This window comes from Telopea speciosissima, chromosome 2 (assembly GCF_018873765.1).
Source record: "Telopea speciosissima isolate NSW1024214 ecotype Mountain lineage chromosome 2, Tspe_v1, whole genome shotgun sequence".
Lineage (NCBI taxonomy): Eukaryota > Viridiplantae > Streptophyta > Magnoliopsida > Proteales > Proteaceae > Telopea > Telopea speciosissima.
This window is the reverse complement of record NC_057917.1, coordinates 50,394,611-50,409,889: the sequence shown is the minus strand read 5'-3', so window position 1 is coordinate 50,409,889 and position 15,279 is coordinate 50,394,611. Positions and strand designations below refer to the sequence as shown.

Here is a 15,279-nt window from a genome sequence, read left to right as displayed (position 1 = left end):
AATCCAAACCAGTACGATCGAACCAGACACCTGAACCGGACCGCCGGCCCACCCGTTCGGGTCACCCGAGTCAAAGATTCGGGTCGAAAAATGGGTCAAAACTCGGGTCTCGGGTCGGGTCGGATCAACGTTGACCGGGTCTGCGTCAGTTGACCTAGGTCGGGTCCAGATCAGATTGGGTCAAACGTGACCCGCAAGCATCCGCTGATGTCATCATGATGTCATAATCGTTATGAATAAATTTTTTTTTTTTAAATAACTGTCGCCAGCCTGTGGATCTCACTGGCGCCTTCGGACGGATCCACACATCGCCGTGATCGTCTAGACGAGCACTATGCATCCATATAAAAATTGTTAATTTTCACCGGTGGAAAAATCCAGCAGCGGCCAAAACGTACGATTTTGGCAAAAATCCGATCAAAAAATCCATTTTTTGCCGTAAAAAAACTCGATTCATGTTCTTAAACTAACAATCAATCGATTCTAGGTCTGTATGGATGACTCTGATACCATTTGTTAGAACAATCAAGGGTTTTGTCAAACTCGAATCCATCCCTATACAGAGATCTAGAACACGATTGAATCAAAAGAGCAGGGAAAGTAAGGCGTACCTAGCACCCACGTATGTTGATGTAGAAGAGATAAGAATACACCCACGAACACTAGCAATCCGTCAGATGATGTTTGTAAACAACTGCGATGGGGATCTTCTACAGTCTCCTAGACTCTCCCACAGAGTTCCCTTTCTTGTGGAGAAAAGAGAAAGAGAATAGAATAGTGACTGCAGGGACCCCTCATCATTAGTATTTATAATACTCCCCAAACCCTAACCTACTTCCACAATGGGCCAGGCCGGTCCGGTCCATCTCAATAAATAGTAGCAAGCCACGTCAGCCCTTGTATTTCTTGATCTCCATCAATGATCGACCCGATAATTAATTAAGCCCACACGTCGCATTTGGAAAATTTCTAACATGGCTCTCCAAGTCCTGAGATGGCCATTGCGACAATCATTCTCTTCTTGTTTCATTTATTGGGATTTGCTCTATTAAGAACTGGCCAGAATCTTGGTGGACCCTTATTTTCCTTAATTTCATTGTCATTGAAGACAAGGATGATACCAAGGGAATGGAATGTTACATACATAATACCTAGAGCTTCACTGCATATCCACTTATATGTCGTTATTATCGGTTGAGGGGAAGGGAATGTAATTTCTATAATTGGATAGCTGAGCTGTTTAATGTTAAGTAGTTATATGTACGTGGGAATCTGGGGAGAAGTTGGAGGAGTCAAGAGAGAGGCGGAGAGTCGGTGGTTTCATAACTAAGTTGTAGTTTTCTTTTGGGGAAAGTTTTCATACACGACCGTGTAAGCATGCACAGTCGTGGCCCCTCTCACAAAGAGTTGGAAAAGCCATAAACCCCCACCCATTAATTAATGCCTTGAAACTCCCACCCTCTCACATACACGGCTTACACAACCGTGTATGAAAACTTTCCCCTTTTCTTTTTAATATTTATAATTTGTTTCAATGAATAGTATAGAAGGCAATCTTTGAATCATAACCAAGTACTTTATCGAGTAATTAAAGAGGTCATGGTTTCCTCGATGAGGCTAACTATCTCATCTAATTTCCTTGTCCAAATCCTATAACAATGGGCTTGCTTGTTTTGGTTCCTATTTTCTCTCATCCCCCCTTCATGCACGTATCATAATCCTGTAAAGCTTTAATAACAACAAGAGAGTTGGATTCTATGATAAATGCATCACCCCTTCATTAATATTGCCTCCTCCAGTATTGATAAAATAAATGTTTCATGGTGATCTGAACACCCTCGTTCTAGATTTACATTTAATTTCGAGCTGGAGACAATATTAGTTTCTTTCCATGCCATTAATAAAGCATGCTTCTTTCCATGCGATGATCAGAATTAATTTCTATTCACCTCACAAAATTGATTAGAAAGTCTTTAAAGGGAAGAAAATTTTTCTGCCCTTCTTCACGAACAAATTGAACAGTGACATTTCTAATAGAATATGTTCTTACATATGTCATTAAGGTGGGAATGGAGATGTAAGATCTTATGTACCATATCATGAAGCTTAACGCAGCTTAAGCTTACATAATAGATACAGATTCATCCATAGATTTTATTTTTTGGGGTTAAAGTTTAGTAAAATGTATTAGATTAATGATGGAAAAAGAATAAAAAGATACATAATGATGATAAATCCATAATTCCACCTTCGACATGACCATGAGCAGAACTAAAAGACTTTTTGTTTTTTTTGGTAAAAGCAGAATTAAAAGATTAATAAAAGAAAAAATGTATAAAATTAATCTCAATCAAAGATATAACATGACCTCTCCTCCATATCCCACTGAACATCATCTAAAATGAAAGACGGTGGAGATCATCCAACGGCACCAAGAAATCTGTCTTTGCTAACGCATCTGATACCACATTCACTGCCCGATTACAATGAGATTTTTTCCAAATGATACTCTCTAGATAACTCTTGGCAAACATTTATTTTTGCATGAACCAATTAATGATCTTATAAGCCTCCTAATGGACCGATTAAACTGACCTGACAGAAGTAACAATCGAACTGGGAAATGAAGGCAGAAAATAAAAACCAACCCATCAAGCACCAAAAATAAAAGGGATCGTGATCCTCCACTGCCAGGCAGCCGTGCGGCCTCAGATAGGCATGGGCAAAATGATTAGCCCCACCCATTGCCCGAGTACCCTGTCCGGATGGGGTCCACACCCTGCCTGTATTAGGCTGCCCGGCTGCCCGACTGCCCGGCAGCTGAGGATATCCAAATAAAAAAAAAAACCACAGGAAAACTGCCTCAAAAGGTAATTAAGCATTAATTAAGCACAAATGGGCTTAAGTAATCTGTATGAAAGAACCTTGTTAGTAATCTATTTATTGGTTTATGGTAAATAGCAAACCCGTATAGAATCCAAACGCAAGAATCATATTGCCATCTACATCTACATATTCTCACGCTCTCCTCATTAAAATTCAGGCACATCACACAGAGAGAGAGAGAGATGTCGAGCACCACCACCACCACTCCCTATGTGGTAGAGGATTGCCGTGGAGTCCTCCAATTCTACAGTGACGGCTCAATAGTCCGCTCTGATCGTCCAACCCTCAACGTGCCCGTTCATGACGATGGCTCTGTGATTTGGAAAGACGTTACTTTCGACCCAATTCATGGTATCCAACTCCGTCTCTACAAGCCCTCTTCTGCTATCACAAACACTAAGCTCCCAATCATCTACTACATCCACGGTGGTGGCTTCTGCCTCGTCTATCGCACTTGGCCCATTTGTCAAAGCTACTGTCTTAGTCTTGCATCAGAGCTTCAAGCCATCATTGTCTCAATTGATTATCGTCTGGCACCTGAGAATCGTCTTCCAGATGCAATCGAAGATGGATTTACGGCCGTTAAATGGCTCCAAGCTCAGGCTCTTTCCGATAATCCTGACACTTGGTTGACTGATGTTGCCGATTTCGACCGAGTTTTTATCGTGGGAGACTCGGCTGGGGCCAACATCGCTCATCATCTTGCGGTTGGACTCGGACCCGGGTCGCCCGATTTAGCTCCTGTTCGAGTGCGAGGTTATGTGTTTTTTGGTGTCTACTTAGGCGGAATAACACGGGTGAGGTCAGAGTTGGAAGGACGGAAGGACTCTTTTTGGAATTTGGAGATTTCTGACAGGTATATTTTTCATAACCCCCAACAACTATCACTACCCCCCACCCTCCACGCGGTTATCAGGTATGGGTCTGGGTCCTGGGCAAATGCTAGACTGATGCTATTCTAAGTTCTAAGTTTCAGCTGGACTGTGCATTAGAAGTGCTTGGTTCCCATGTGTTGGGCATATAATAAAGGGTTAAATACACATGCAACATTGCAACCCCTAAAGCGTTCAAAAATTCCACGGGACACCTGAGATTTTGGCAATTCCATACGCACTCCTTGATAATTCCATGCGCACTTTTTACTTTTCAACTTAATCCTATTTAAGTCCACGCTATTACTATTAGGCCTTCGCCGTTAAATTTTTTTATTGATCAAACTATCCTTTCTTATAACAACCCCTGTAATTTGAAAAAAACTTTTTACCCTGCCCTATCTGTTCTTAAGAAACTAACCCCACCTCTTGCTCCGACGACGATCACCTCTTTCACTTCTCGTCTCTGTTTCTCTACTAGTCACTTCACCTTCCCCTTCTTTCTAAAACCCCTCTCCAACCTCCAAACTCCCCCACCTTTACCAATTCCACCACCGAGTCCCCCTCCCTTGCCTATTCCTCCGCCAACACCGCCGCCCTTACCAAATCCACCCCTAGCTCCACCACCCTTTCCAAACCCACCTCCAGCACTACCACTCTTTCTGATTCCACCACCAACTCCACCTCCTTTCCAAAATCATCCACCAGCTCCACCACCAAAGCCACCACCGAACCTACAAACAGTAAAGGCAGAAGAACTACCATTACTTTGACAAAACCAACTCTCTCATATGATCTCTAATGGACTTGAAATTTTAAAGGGAAGGAATCACCTCACGAATCTATGAAATCTACCAGATCACAACCCAAAACATCAACCAGATTTTAAAAAAATAAAAAATTACTGAAGTTAGAACTAGCGGTAAAACAGAACCAACAATGTGTGGCGAAAATTTGTCCCGCATTGATTGATACGTACGAAGCCAAAGCGTGTAACAAAGATTCACGGAAAAGTAAAAGATGCAAAGACACAGGATTTGCGTGGTTCGGCATGGTGGCCTACGTCCACGGGGCAATAACACGGAGCTCACTTCACTAGTACAGAAAAAATTACAACACACACCCCTCACTCACAACATTGTATGTGGGACCCACTCAACAAGGAAACTCACTTATAATATAACTCTCACTAATTCCCAAAGGAATTATATATAGAAAGTAATACCCAAAGTTCCATACAAGTGAAACCCAAACCCAACTCAAGAACACCTCTCAAAGCTCTCTAAGATTACCGTTCTCAGTTCCTGTCTTATATATTGAACGCATCCTCCTACTCCTATTTATAGGAGAATGGAATAAGAGGGAGATAGAGGAGAGAAAACCAACTCCTTGGTCTCTCTGTCCGAATCGGCTTTTGCGTCAATGCCGTAGCCACTTCAAATCCTCCATTTTCAAATGTAGCCAGCATAACAAGTGGAGGACGGTGTTGATCATGGCAGGTGCCTTCCTCCTCTTCTCCAATTCATACATGTTTTCTTCTTCATAAATTGCATTGCCATTCAATGCATTAATGACAATTTGAATTCAAAGTTGCCGACCACATGAGATGGATAAGTAATGAGGTGAGTATACATTTGCATTCATTATAGTTACTATTCATGACATCATCATTTTTACTATTCATGAATCATATATCACATTCTCCCACTTGAAGACTAGTTTTATAAATAGTCTTCACAACTCCGAATTGCCCAAGCGTCACCTCTGATCAGGTAACCACAAGCCCAAGAGAAGTTTTGCACCAAATGAACTTCTCCCACGAAACAGACTTCGTCAGAATATCTGCAACGTTGTCGTTGGTGTGAATCTTCTACAGAGAGATTACACCATCTTCCACCACATCTTGAACAAAATGATATTTTACATCAATGTGTTTAGTCCGAGAATGAAACATTGGATTTACGGCCAAATGTAACGCACTCTGACTGTCACAATGAACAATTATCACCTTCTGCTTGATTCTTAGTTCATCAAGCAACCTCTTCAACTAGATACCTTCTTTACATCCATTTGTAGCTGCGATGTACTCTGCCTCTGTAGTAGATAATGCCACCACATACTGTAACCTGGACATCCAACTAACAACACCACTGGCTAAAGAGAAACAGAATCCAGTGGTAGATCTCCGTCTATCACGGTCTCCCACAAAATCTGCATCCACAAAACCAACCAACTGTAAATCTTGGCCACTATAACAAATAGCCATGTCAGAAGTACCCTTCAAGTAACGAAGGATCCACTTCATAGCAGTCCAATGATCTCGACCCTGCTTTGCCGTGTATTTACTAACTGCTCCCACTGCTTGTGCAATGTCTGGTCTGGTGCACACCATGGCAAACATAAGACTTCCCATTGCTAATGCATATGGTACTCGAGACATCTTTGTCTTCTCTGCTTCTGTGCAAGGACTCTGTTCTGAAGATAGTTTGCAGCCAGTAGGAAGTGGGGTGTTAACTGGTTTAGCATTCTGCAAATTGAAGCGACGCAGAACCTTTTCAACATAACTATTATGAGTTATCTAGATCTTCCTATTTTCACGATCTTTAAGTACAATCATCCCAAGAATATGATTTATGACACCTAGGTCTTTCATATCAAATTCCCTTCCTAAACGAGCTTTTAGGTCTGCAATACCATCTTTATTGGTAGGCAGGATTGATCATCGGAGGGTCCGTGGGCGATGCATCGGCTGTGGGAGTCAGAAACTCAGGAGGACATGATGCAGTTCCAGTAACCATGTCGTAAAGATCATAACCACGGAGTATGGGAATGAATTGGGAACGCCATAGTAGGTAATTAGTGTCACTGAGTTTAATGGAGATGGCATGGTTGAGCGATGGAAACACAGAATGGGATGAGGAGCCAAGACTAGGCAGATTACTGGCTGATCCCAAAGGGCCCTGGTCGACTGGTACCATGTTTGAGTCTAAAGTTTCAAGAAAAGAAGAAGGAAAGAGAAAGAGAAGGAAGAAGATGACACCAAAATTTTAACGTGGTTCGGTTTACTTGAAACCTACGTCTACTCAACTAATTATTTTCACTGTGTATTAGCCTCCACTAATCCTCCCATTATATAGATGTTGAGAGGTAGTTGGTTTAGGATTACATGGATAATTACACGAGAGTTGCTGGTGCTTCCGATTGTAATCCATTTTCTTAGAGGAGTTTGAGAATAACTCAACCACTGGTGTGGATTGGTCCATTGACGATTGGTGTGTTGAGTTGGCAATAGATACATGAGTTGTTATCGCATGAGTGTTGCTGATCCTGTTATCACATGTTGAAGTAGAGTTGGACTCCAGTAGCTTGGCTGTTGGAGGAAGAGTTGAAGTGGAGTTGGACTCTAGTAGCTTGGCCATTGGAGGGAGAGCCAGATTCTTATCGTTTACATGCCCCCTTAAGTGCAAGGTAGGTTGAACCTTGAGCTTGGATAATAGACAAGAGAACCGTTGACTTGATAATGCCTTTGTAAAAATATCTGCAATTTGATCCTTTGTGGATATAAAACGGACGTCCAGATCTTCCTTTGGAACCTTATCACCAACAAAGTGGAAGTCAATTTCCACATGCTTCGTTTGAGCGTGAAATATTGGATTTGCAGTTAAGTAGGTTGCTCCAACATTGTCACACCATAGAACAGGTGCATGGGCCAAGTAAACTTTGAGTTCATGTAATAGGACTGAAACCAGGTAAGTTCTGCTACCGCATTAGCGACGGCTCGGTATTCTGATTCTGTGCTAGACCAGGCCACTGTAGCCTGTTTACAAGAGCTCCAAGAGATGAGGTTAGTGTCATGATAAATAGCAAAACCTCCTGTAGATTGTCTATCATTAGGGCATCCAGCCCAGTTAGCGTCAAAGTAAGCAGAGAGCTGTAATATGGGCTGCTTTTGTAGAAAAAGCCCATGATTAATAGTGGACTTTAAATATCTCAAAATGCGTTTCACTACAGACCAATGATCTGTGGTAGGCCTGTGCATAAATTGCCACACCTTGTTGACGGCAAAAGCAATATCCGACCATGTTAGCGTGGCATATTGAAGACCCCCAACTACACTCCGATACAAAGTTTGATCATCCATTGTTGTACCACCCAATTTGGACAACGATTGTGATGGTGAAAGAGGTATTGAAATTGGCTTACAACCAGTCATATGCGTTCGGTCAAGCAGATCCAAGATGTATTGCCGTTGAGAGAGCACAAGTCCAGCCGGGCTGTGATGTACACTAATTCCCAAAAAATAATGAAGATTGCCCAGGTCTTTGATTGCAAAGGTTTGGGCCAGACGGCCAAGGAACTGTGAGATGAAAGCACCGTTGTTGCCGGTTAGGACTATATCGTCAACATAGACCAAGAGGTACATAGTGATTGTGGCAGTGTTATATATAAACATGGATGTATCGATTTTAGACCTAATAAATCCAAATTCTAAGAGAAACTGAGTTAACCGATCAAACCAGGCCCGTGGGGCTTGTTTAAGCCCATAAAGAGACTTATGGAGGCGACAAACATGATTTGGTAACTACTGATCAGTGAAACCAGGAGGTTGGGTCATGTATACCTCTTCCTTTAAAATTCCAGGGAGAAAAGCATTTTGGACGCCTAGTTGCCGTATAACCCAACATTTTGAAACCGCCAATGACTACACAAGGCGAATAGTAGTTGGTTTCACTACCGGACTAAAAGTCTCTGTGTAGTCGAGGCCCTCCTGTTGGTGAAAGCTCTTTGCCACAAGGCGGGCCTTATAGCGCTCTATCGAGCCATTGGCTAGGCACTTGATGCGATATACCCATTTACACCCAACGATATTCATCGCGGGATTGGCACTTGATGCGATTTACCCATTTACACCCAACGATATTCATCGTGGGATTAGGAGGAACTAGAGTCCAGGTGCCGTTCCGAAGAAGGGCATTAAATTTGGCATCCATAGCCTGACGCCAATGATGATTCTTGGAGGCAGTTGTGTAACATGTTGGTTCAAGTGCTTGAGCCTCACTTTCGGTTAAGAGAGAGAGTGGTAGGGGGTGTTTGGTTGTAAATAGGACCTTGGGTTTGCGGGTGCCATCATGGGTACGAGTCACCATTGGATGATGGAAGGTAGGTGGTGGTGGTGGTGGTAGCGGTGGTGGGCTTGATGGAAGTGGAGATGGAGTGGGGGCTGGAGAGTGCAGATTTGTTGGACTTGATGTAGGTGGTGAAGTACCGTTAGGTTGTGGGGAGATAGCCACTACTGGTTGTGATGGAGGGACGGTTGGTGCAAATGATGGTGAGATAGAGGGTGATGGTGAGTGGAACCAACGAAGAATAGGTGGTGGGCCAAGTATTGAGCCGGTGGTGGAAGTGTTTTTAGGGGTAGGTGGAGTTGCAGCTTCATGAAAAGGGAACCGGGCTTCATCAAAAACAACATGCCTGGAGACAAGCACAGCCTTAGTGCTCCTATTTAAGCAATTATATCCTCTATGCTTGGAGCTGTATCCAAGAAAGACGTGTAGTTCAGATCTGTAATCAAGCTTATGCTTATTAAATGACCTTAGTAATGGGTAGCAGGCTGTGCCAAAGACCTTTAGGGTCATATAATCTGGTTGAGTCCCAAACAACTTAAAAAGAGGGCAATCCTTACCAATCATAGGTGTAGGAAGCCGATTTATCAAGAACACCGCAGTAGCAAACGCATGGTGCCAATAATATTTGGGAATACTAGCATGGGACAGCAATGCTAAGCCAGTCTCAACTATGTGACGGTGTCGTCTTTCAGCAGAGCCATTTTGCTCATGAGTGTGTGGACAAGAAATTCTATGTTCAATACCATTACCTTCCAAGTATGTAGAAACAGAGTGGTATTCCCACCCCAATCACTATGGAGCCGCTTGATTTTCCTGTCAAACAAATTCTCAACAAGAGCCTTGAATCTGATAAAGACAAACAGTACATCAGACTTGTGAATAAGCGGAAATAACCAAATAAATTTACTGTAGTCATCAACAAAGTGAAAATAATATCGATGTCCGTTGGAAGATGGGATTGGGGAAGGCCCCCAAACATTAGAATAGAGAAGATCTAGGGGCCCACTGGAGTGATTTGGGGAAGAATAAAAAGGTAATTTATGACTCTTGCCCTGTGGACATGCAGTACAAATATTAAAATCCTTCTGACTACTCAAAGGTAAATTAAATCTAGTAGCAATTTGACGAACAACACGGAGGGCTGGATGTCCAAGCTGATTGTGCCACTGATGCAGAGATGTGTGTTCACCAACTAGAGCATGGGGTGAACACTTATTAGCCGGTGGAGCACCTTTATTGAGAGCTAGCCGATAGGGTCCGTCCATCCTTAATGATTCCCTAGAGAAGACACCTCCCCGTGCAATGATCCTTAACATAGAAACGGTCAAGATGAAATTCAAACATTACATTATTATCTCTTGTGAATTGAAAAACATATAATAAATTTTGAGTAATGGCAGGAACATGCAAAATACTTGGAAGAATTAAATTCTTAGATGAAGAAGAAATTTTAGAAGATCCAGTGTGTAGAATTTGCAAACCTGAACCATTTCCTACTTGAACCTGATCTGTTCCTGCATAGTCAGTGGATCTATTCAAATTATCCATATCTACAATAATGTGGTTCGTTGCGCCAGAATCAGGGAACCAAACATTATTATTTGCGGCAGAACACGAATAATCAACCAAGTTAGCTGCTAGCGGTGCCTTGTCCGAAGTTTGCTGGTATGCATGGTTAAAGCGATTACGACATTCAAAAGCCTTGTGACCAATTCGATTGCACACGTGGCAGACAATCGGAGCAGGAGAGTGCGGCTGAGCAGTTTTATGGTTCACTCCCTGTGATGAGTAGCATTGAGAACCAAGTCAGTAAGTACCACGTCCATTTCGGCCGCCACGATAGTAAGAACGGCCATTGTGCGAACCAGAATTACCCCGATTTGAGCGCCCACCACGAACATCGGTAGTGGTGGTGGCAGTATGCGCAGTGATATTCGCATCAGATAGAAGATAGAGGCTGTTCATTAAGCAGTCTTATTTCATGCGTGAGAAGCATTCCACGCAGGTTTGGATATTTTGTGACATCGGTTCAAGTAGTAACCGAGGTTACAAATGCTGAATACTCAGAGCCCAATCCACCGAGTGTGTGCAGACAAAGATCTTCATCATTTACTGGTTTCCCAGTGGCAGCGAGAAGATCTGTGATAGATTTTATTCTCAAGAGATACTCCTGAATAGAAGAAGACCCACGTTTAATAGTTTGAAGATGGAAACGAAGTTGCAAGATACAGGCATTGGAGAGGCTGTTGTAAGAGCGCTCTAGAGTGCTCCAAACTTCATGAGATGTTGCGCAGCCAACTATTTGGGCATGAACTGGCTCAGTGAGAGAAGAAATTAACCAACTCATCATGAGTTGATCCTGGCGCTGCCATGTCTGGTAGGCAGGATTGATCAACGGAGTGTCCGTGGGTGATGCATCGGCTGTGGGAGTCAGAAACTCAGGAGGACATGATGCAGTTCCAGTAACTATGTCGTAAAGATCATAACCACGGAGTATGGGAACGAATTGGGAACGCCACAGTAGGTAATTAGTGTCACTGAGTTTAATGGTGATGGCATGGTTGAGCGATGGAAATAGAGAATGGGATGAGGATGAGGATGAGGAGCCAAGACTGGGCAGATTACTGGCTGATCCCAAAGAGCCCTGGTCGACTGATACCATGTTTGAGTCTAAAGTTTCAAGAAAACAAGAATGAAAGAGAAAGAGAAGGAAGAAGATGACACTAGAATTTTAACGTGGTTCGGTTTACTTGAAACCTACGTCCACTCAACTGATTAATTTCACTGTGTATTAACCTCCACTAATCCTCCCATTATATGGATGTTGAGAGGTAGTTGGTTTAGGATTACATGGATAATTACAAGAGAGTTGCTGGTGCTTCCGATTGTAATCCGTTTGCTTAGAGGAGTTTGAGAATAACTCAACCACTGGTGTGGATTAGTCCATTGACGATTAGTGTGTTGAGTTGTCGATAGATACATGAGCTGTTATCACATGAGTGTTGCTGATCCTGTTATCACATGTTGAAGTAGAGTTGGACTCTAGTAGCTTGGCTGGTGGAGGAAGAGTAGAAATGGAGTTGGACTCTGGTAGCTTGGCCATTGGAGGAAGAGCCAGATTCTTATCGTTTACACTCACCCATCGATCCTGCCCTCTTTTCTTTTCGGGTAGTTCTCTTAGTTCTCTTACTTCTTTTATTATTTATCTCCTTCTTATATTCTTCCTTCACTGTCTCGTATTTTCTCTTTTGTTGAACTCTGGTTTCCCTCATTTCCCTGTTACATACATCACTGAAGGGTTGAGAAGAATATGTTCGAACTCTCCATCTCCGATCATTGAGGATTTTAATTCATGACCTCAGGGCAAAACCTAACTTTTCATCTTCTAAGTCATCCTCTGTTGTTAGATCGAAAACCTGCAACTTGGATTGATTTCTTGTCCGCCACGTCTTCTGGTTCCAACAAACTATTAGCAGAACAATTGATCAGGTTTGGAACTTTCGTGGGTTGAGATTGAGGAGTTGGTTGATAATGAACTTAATTTTTGTAGTGTCCTTGGATTTGGGCTCAAGGAAGGAGAGCTCGATCGTTGTTTCTAAGCTGGAGTTACCACTGGTCCTTGCTTCCGTTGTGAGGAAGAAGAAGACTTCTTCTTTCTAAATACCTAAGCTTTAGTTAATTACAATTATGCTCCTCCTTTTTGAGTTGGATTACATTATACCATTCTTTCTTTCGAAATTCCAGCAAAGATGGAGGGAAGGGGTGGGGTATTTTAGGTTGAAGATGAAGGAAGGGTAGTATAGTGAATTTAATTTTAATGTTAGTAGACGAGTAAAATAGTCATTTCACACCAATAACTAACAACAGATTAACACCATTACTCCAGAGGAGGACGGATGAGTATCCTTAAAAACCAGGAGGTGATTTGAATTTCGTTTAAAAACCAAGAAATGATGTGTAATTTATCCTCGATATTAATATATTATAACATTAGTATTAGATTTTAGGGAGAAAGTTCTCTGTCTGGGAGTTTGGCCTATGCCAACACTCCCATGAGTCTCCCTCTCTCCTCCCCATTTGAAAACACACCTCTAGCCCCATCTTTTAAAGAAAAGAAATAGATACATGGGAGTGCTGACGTAGGCCACACTCCCACACAGAAAACTGTTTCTCTAGATTTCATAAAACTCTTTTTGTATGGGCTCGCAAATGGACGTCTGCCGTACCTTTCAAGGTCACGTTGCGGTCCTGCAGTTACACCATGTGGAGGGTTGCAGGTACCTCCCTGCAACTCCGTCAAAAGGTTCCATGTGGACCTCTCAAGTTAGTTAAAATTGAATCTTTGGCCGTAAAACTTCGAACAACCATAACTCTTGATCCGGTGGTCCAACTTTTACAAGTCCAGGCATCAACATCGGAAATGTCATTGTGAGTATTATCCAATGGTATAGGAATCAGGCGCCGATTCATACGGGAATAACTTGGAAAAAGTTCCCCAAGTGTGGGATCCACTTGAAGGGTTTTTGCATAACTAAATGGCCAAACCAGCGGTCTTTTCAGCCTATCTGCTAGCACGAGGTTTTTAATAATAAAACAGTCCTACTAGCGAAGCCCGGAACAAATTTTGAAAAATACAAGAGATCCAACCATAGCAGAAATTTGGTAAAAAAAAAACCAATACATTTGTGAGGAAGATATCAAATGAGATTTCAAGAAACTCCTTCCATCACTGTCGTGAGGATCTCTAAGATAACAAAATATGATATCGACAAAATGTTAATCAAATAATTCTAATTTACCAAATTATTCTTCCATGTGACTTATAATTAGGCACTCATTACTAAATATAATAAACGTAGCAAAATAATTGTTATGCTAGAAGGTGCCAACTAGAACATCCAATAGGTAAAAATTTTGCTGCTACACTTGTAGTAAGAATGTTCCTGCTACCCTGTTGGTAGCCAAGGAAATAGAATAATTCACTTTCCTTTTGGTTAATAAATACCCTTCTAAGTTTTAGTATTTTCTAAATACCCTTTAAGCAAAGATCATAATAATCAGTGACCATTGAGACAAACATTTTGAATAAAACACCACAATATATTTCTTAGAAAGTGAGGTTATATATCAACATGTATAGTAGATGCATCATATGTACTCCTGCTGTTTTGACGTGATAAAACCTTGGTTTGGAATGGGACCCTGTTGTCGTATGCTCGTGAGGCTAGTGTGCAGCCTCACACAGGTAGGGGCGAAATGACCGCTCTACCTGCTACCGTGGGGTCCATGTGGGGTCCATACCTTGCCTGTGTGAGACTGCATGCTGGCCAGATGGGCAGGCGGCAGCAGAGGATCCAAATTGTTGGAACTATACATGTAACAAGAGATGATATTGGACAGGATGTGGAGGCTGACAATACCAGTTGGAGAGACGAGAGATCATCCATTGGTGAACCCGTTTGGACCTGCTAGCCCAAGCCTTGAAACTGTGGCTCTTGACCCTATCCTGGCAGTATCTGGTAACTGTGATATACTAAAGGACAGGATTGAAGATTACGCAAGAAGATTGAAAGAGTGGGGAAAGAAAATAGAGTATGTCGAATTCGAGGGAGTGGATCATGGTTTCCATTATGTCAATCCCGATTGTGAAGCATCAAAGAAGTTGATGGAAGACATCAAAAGATTCATCACTGAAAATTCTATCAACTAGAACTGAGTTGTACTTGCTGCACACACCTTTTTCACTAGTGTCATCATATTTGTTGCAAAAAAAGTGTGTCTATATATGCTCTTTTAAATTTTTCCCCTGCTTGTTCCAATAAATGAGGATCTAGTAATACCATATTTTCTATGTCCACTAATATTTATCATTCTCTTCACCAAAGAAAAAAATATATAATTATGTAGACACTGAAATTTTGCCACCACCCCTGGCAATGATGACAACGGGACACGGACGATGGACATAGCACCATTCCCCCTTGAAAAGCCTAAGAAAACAAGGCCCACAGGCCTAGACACACCCAAGAACACCAAGAAAGCCCATTTGAGGCTTAAAAAGTAGGAGGAATGGCCCACACTATCCACGGCGCCGTGGTCAGTCCCCCACGGCCCCGTGGAGGCCTCCCCCGACAGCGTGGCAAAAAACCACACCTCCGTGGGGGGCTACAACGTCAGCCTGCTGACATCATCCACGATGATGTGGAGGACTTATCCGGCACCGTGAGGGTGGGACACCCCCTATAAATAGGAGGGTCCCCCTCCTCTCATTTTCATGAATGTTAAGGGTAGGGAGACCCTCTTAGCCTGTTTCCAACCCCTTTTGTCCCCATTCCCCCTCTTGTGAGTGTCTGTCTAAGCACGATTCCGAGGTAAGGGTAGATCCATCAGTTTCC

At 42.4% G+C, this 15,279-nt stretch overlaps 1 protein-coding gene across 1 annotated transcript; it reads left to right on the top strand.

The window, feature by feature from the left end:
• Window positions 1-3,060: 3,060 nt before the first annotated feature.
• LOC122652456 (probable carboxylesterase 15) lies at window positions 3,061-14,598 on the top strand. Its single transcript, XM_043846198.1, has 2 exons — window positions 3,061-3,742; window positions 14,285-14,598. Exons 1-2 carry the CDS (start codon window positions 3,069-3,071, stop codon window positions 14,592-14,594), a joined length of 984 nt encoding a protein of 327 aa, XP_043702133.1. The 5' UTR covers window positions 3,061-3,068; the 3' UTR covers window positions 14,595-14,598.
• Window positions 14,599-15,279: the final 681 nt, after the last annotated feature.